The sequence below is a fragment of the Gobius niger genome (genome assembly GCF_951799975.1).
Source record: "Gobius niger genome assembly, chromosome: 5".
NCBI classification, from domain to species: domain Eukaryota; kingdom Metazoa; phylum Chordata; class Actinopteri; order Gobiiformes; family Gobiidae; genus Gobius; species Gobius niger.
The window spans coordinates 13,574,752-13,579,875 of record NC_136856.1 but is presented as its reverse complement, the minus strand read 5'-3'; the positions used below and the strand labels follow the sequence as shown (position 1 = coordinate 13,579,875).

Below are 5,124 nucleotides of genomic sequence, written 5' to 3'. Positions count from 1 at the left end.
GTGTGTTGTAGTTAGGAGTGGTGATGATTTGAGCCATATTTTGCGCAGGTGCTACTTATTTATAGTGTACGATGGTTTGTGCTGAAATACGATAGTTTTGGAAGCTTGGTACGATATATTGGTTTTGAGAATCTGGCAACCCTGAATGGGGGCGACAAAGTGTCATTGTATCACCTGAAATACCTTCAAACACACAGGCCTTACAAGACTGAGGTCAAAACGTTTTTGAAAACCATTTAACGTTACTTTTATTTTCAATTGTACAGTTTTTCCAAATGATTTTAATTGGACAAATACTCCATTAGTACTATACAGTGGGACGAAAATATAAAATGCAGTATAATCCTCATCAAAATCACAAGAATGATTAAACAGTGTCTGCTTGAACTAATACTACCCAAACATTTACATTTTATCATGTTTTTATTGGCCATAACATGTAAACATTCACAGGAGAGGGTGGAATAAGTACAGTCAGGTCCATAAATATTGGGACATCGACTCAATTCTCATCTTTTTGGCTCTATAAACCACCACAGATTTGAAATGAAACAACAAAGATGTGCGTTAACAGCAGACTTTCAGCTTTAATTTGTGGCCATGGAACAGCTGAGCAGCCACTTGTCCCATTACTTTTGGTCCCTTATAAAGTCGGAAGCACGCATGCAAACCTCAAATTGAAGCGTAAAGTCTGCAGTTTAAGTACATCTTTGACCTTTCATTTGAAATCGATTGTGATGGTTTATAGAGCCAAAAACATCATAACTGAGTTGATGTCCCAATATTTATGGACCTGACTGTAAGTACACCACCTGGCTAAGGATCTTCCAAGAGCTAATAAGAATGTATGCAGACATTTAGAATCAGTTGTGTGCCAACCTGAAGTCCAATCACTGAGGTGAGGCTTAAAGCTGCCCTGGGCACTGAAAACCAAACACTAGTTAAGAATTGTCCCTTGTTGAGAAGCATTGTCTGATGTGCACCATGCCTCGCTCAAGACCTCTCTGAAGACCTACGATCAAGAATTATTGATTTGTATAAAGGTGGTTCTGTTCATTACCTTTATGGACAGAAGTTTTAGGCGCAGCCATGGGCCGGAGGGTGTTCGGTCTGGGAGCCTCAGGATCTCATCTCTGCTGTTTGCGGACGATGTTGTTCTGTTGGCTTCAACAAATCAGGACCTTCAGCTGCTCTGGGGCGGTTTGCAGCCAAGTGTGTAGCGGCCGGGATGAGGATCAGCACCAAATCTGAGGCCATGGTTCTCCACTGGAAAAAGGTGGTTTCCCCTCTACAGGTCAGTGGGGAATCCTTGCCTCAAGTGGAGGAGTTCAAGTATCTCGGGGTCTTGTTCACGAGTGAGGGACGGATGGAGTGTGAGATCGACAGACGGATCGGTGCGGCGTCAGCAGTGATGCGGTCGCTGTATCGGTCTGTTGTGGTGAAGAGGGAGCTGAGGGGGGCAAAGCTCTCGATTTACCGATCGATCTACGTTCCCACCCTCACCTATGGTCATGAGATTTGGGTAATGACCGAAAGGACAAGATCGCGAATACAAGCGGCCGAAATGAGTTTCCTTCGCAGGGTGGCTGGGCGCACCCTTGGAGATCGGGTGAGGAGCTCAGTTACCAGGGAGGAGCTTGGAGTAGAGTCGCTGCTCCTTCACGTCGAAAGGAACAGCTGAAGTGGCTAGGACATCTGTTCCGGATGCCTCCTGGTCGCCTCCCGCGGGTGATGTTCCAGGCATGGCCTAGTGGGACAAGGCCTCGTGGAAGGCCCAGGGCACGCTGGTGGTACTATGTCTCCGAGCTGGCCTGTTGTCGCCTCGGGGTCCCCCCAGAACAGCTAGAGGAGGTGTGCTGTGCGTGGATCGGGAAGTTTGGGCATCTCTGCTGAGGCTGCTGCCCCCGCAAACCCAGCCCCGGATAAAGCGGAAGAAAATGGATGGATGGATGGATGACAAAGTGTGACATGTTTAAGTCTGCGTCATCATCTTCACAACAACACACAAAAAGGAACTGATCCAAACAGGCATGAGCTGTTATCTACAGTGGCAGTCAGAGAAAAATACACATCAGTCTTTTATTTCCATGATTTATTGAACTGAATTAACATTTAGGAGTATATGGTTCACAGGTGCTGAAGTTAGGGGAAAACAACATGCTCTTGGGTTTTGCAGGGCAGCTCTGAATGCACAAAGAGACTGGCCCTGACACCCGACTCCAAAGAGGCACCGCAGACACACTGCTTTCAAGCCCCCTCTTCATTCAACATGCTGTTTTCTTCAACAGTACCTACAAACCATTAACATGGCTCTGACACAATTAATCTACTGCCCCATTTGGGACATGATGTTGAAATTATTGAGGAGAAAATCTCGAACTTGGGACACCTCCACACTGGGATGCCATCTCATCACAGGCTTCCCGTCAGGACCCACCAGAAACTTCTCAAAGTTCCACTTGATGTCATTGACTTTCATTGGCTCCCAAAACAGTCTGCCGTAGGGGTTGCCAAAGCTGTCCCCAACAGCTGGGCAAGCACCCTCCACAGATAAGATAAAATGTTATAAACAGAATTTAATGTATCATTTCATATTTAAGTATATGTACAGTAACTTACCTTAAGCAAAGTATAAACAGGATGCTCATTTCTTCCATTGACATCACCCTTCTCAAATAAGAGGAAGTTTGGCACAAATCCATTGCCCGGTCTGGCATACCTGGAACACAAAAACAGGATAATCAGTGACACTGAAAACTTGCAAGTAAACATAACCCAACATGCTCCTTTTTTAATGATTTATTCCAAACCATAAAGCACTTTGTTCTAATTTGTTAAATATTAAGAAAAATGCTGTAAATCTCCAACATTGGTGGTTTAAGCATTGAATAAGCCTATAAAGCTGAAATCATGCAATCATTTAAAGGCTGACATGTTTTTTTCTTCTTTATATATTGAAATAAATAGTCACTGTGAAACTTGTTGAGAACCTGGTCTAGTCCAACAAAGCCCTTTATTAAATTACTTAATTAAATTAGGATTCGCTGAGTGACAAACAGGATCTTCAACACTGTTACAGAAGATTCAATTTTATGGTTCATTTCTTGTTCTACTGTTACATACTGACACTCAATATTAAACTCTGGACCTTAATTCTGTTGGTCATTCATAGCTTTTTCTTTCAAGGTACTGAAGCACTAGAATAACCTTGAGGATTTGAAAGAAGGCAATTAAGTAGGATTACTAAGTAGGATTCATTCATTTCTTCAGTTACCTTTAAAGGTATTATAGTGCTTTTCACATTAGGATCAATGCAGCCCAAGGAGTGGATTTAGGAGTAATTAAAAGCAGTAGAAATTGAAGTAGCTGTAATAGAAGTCCTTGTATACTTTTCCTGATAATGGTGGTGTACAGTGTTTGCTTACTTTAAAGCTGGCAAGATCTCATCTCTTTGCCCCGGCTCTTGCTTCCCAAACTGATTAGATGGAAAGCCCAGGATTGTGAGCCCGAAAGGTTTTAGCTCCTCATGTAGTGCATTCAGGTCTGGGTGAAAATAAAACACAATTATTTTAGTCAATGTTACCAAGCTAAACCGTCTATTTGTGTGCCATACTCTTCCCTAGAGCTATGGGTAAGTATAATAACTGCTTAAAGAAATCTAGCTCTGTATGTGCTTCTTTTACATGGCTGCGCGTGTTGCTGTGATTTTCTTACGTGCGTACTGGTAGGTGTAACTTCAGTACGTGGCCACATTGACGAATAGGACGCTTCTGCCTCTGAAGCTCCGCAGACTAACAGTGCGGCTGCCATTCAGGGTCCTGGCTTGGTATTCATAAATGGTGCCATCTATGGATGAGTCACAAGGCTGTGGGACACAAAACCAACTATTAACAATGACATTCACATTTCACAGCTCCATAAAAAGTCATCATCAAAACATGTTGAATGTGAATGAAACCTCACACAAATGGGCAATTTATTTTTAACATAGTATTTTTTTGCCACAAATTTGAACTATGTTGTTTTGAAAAGGGTATATTCACAATTTTTGTTGTCGTTTTTATTGTAATTTTGTGTCTTTGGTGTTGCTATGAGGCACATTGAGTTGCCTTTGACATGAAATATGCTGTAAATGATCTTGCCATGCCTATTTTCCCGTTTTAATTCATGTCAAAGTATTGTAATATTGTAACTTAAAGTGTGTAACATGTCAAATGTAGTTCTGTATTTTATCATGTAGGCCACAATAGCACAAGAGGCCTGAGAACATGATAAGATAACATGTTGGTTCCACATGTTCCAATCTGCTGACACATTCTTATGTTGTGAAGTGAGGTTGACATCTGCCAAGTTACACAATAGTCTCATAGTCAACCAACTCTTATAAATAAACATCAGAGACGATTACATACATTAAAGTAATTGTTTTGACCATAGCCCATTTCTTAATGAAATGGTCCTATGTAAATACATAGTTATCATACCTAGCTCAAACGTTGCTTGTTATCATATACAAGAAGAGACAATAAGTTTACAGCATAATGGTAAAAAATAATAATAATTGGAACAAACTAAATTAAGTTGCCTAATGCCTATCATGAAAAAGTGTCCATTCATTTTATGCTCTCACTATGTTCTTCTAATAAACATAGTGAGAAGAACATGGAAGAACATGTTCTTCTAATGAACACAGTGCACAGAACATGATGTGCACAATGATGCGTAACACCTGTGCCACAACTAATATTTATCAAATGCCTAATCATTAACTTGGTTGACAAAATTGTCAGCCGTTACCTAATAAAAAGAAGACATATGCCTATTAAACAGACTAAACAATACATTTTAACGTATTAGAAATAAAAGGTCACAAAAGGAGCGCATGGATAGCAGGTCAGGGACTCGGAGGCTATAGTACCAACCTGCGCAAACTGGTCCTCGGAGGCGCACGGCTGCAGCACACTGAAGAGGACCAGCGGGATCAGAGCCCACGGGACGTTGTCCATCGCTCCCACAGGTCTGAGGTCTGAGGAGGATCAACGCGACTGCTTTAAAGACCCCATGGGAAGGGCGGAGTGGCCACAGATGATACGATGGGATGATGGAAGTGCTGACGTGATCCAA

At 41.9% G+C, this 5,124-nt stretch overlaps 1 protein-coding gene across 1 annotated transcript; it reads right to left on the bottom strand.

Moving 5' to 3' along the window:
- Positions 1-2,007: 2,007 nt before the first annotated feature.
- Positions 2,008-5,124, bottom strand: gpx3 (glutathione peroxidase 3). Its single transcript, XM_079557499.1, has 5 exons — positions 4,923-5,124; positions 3,715-3,865; positions 3,426-3,543; positions 2,620-2,719; positions 2,008-2,542 (listed from the first exon to the last, which is right to left on the bottom strand). Exons 1-5 carry the CDS (start codon positions 5,004-5,006, stop codon positions 2,327-2,329), a joined length of 669 nt encoding a protein of 222 aa, XP_079413625.1. The 5' UTR covers positions 5,007-5,124; the 3' UTR covers positions 2,008-2,326.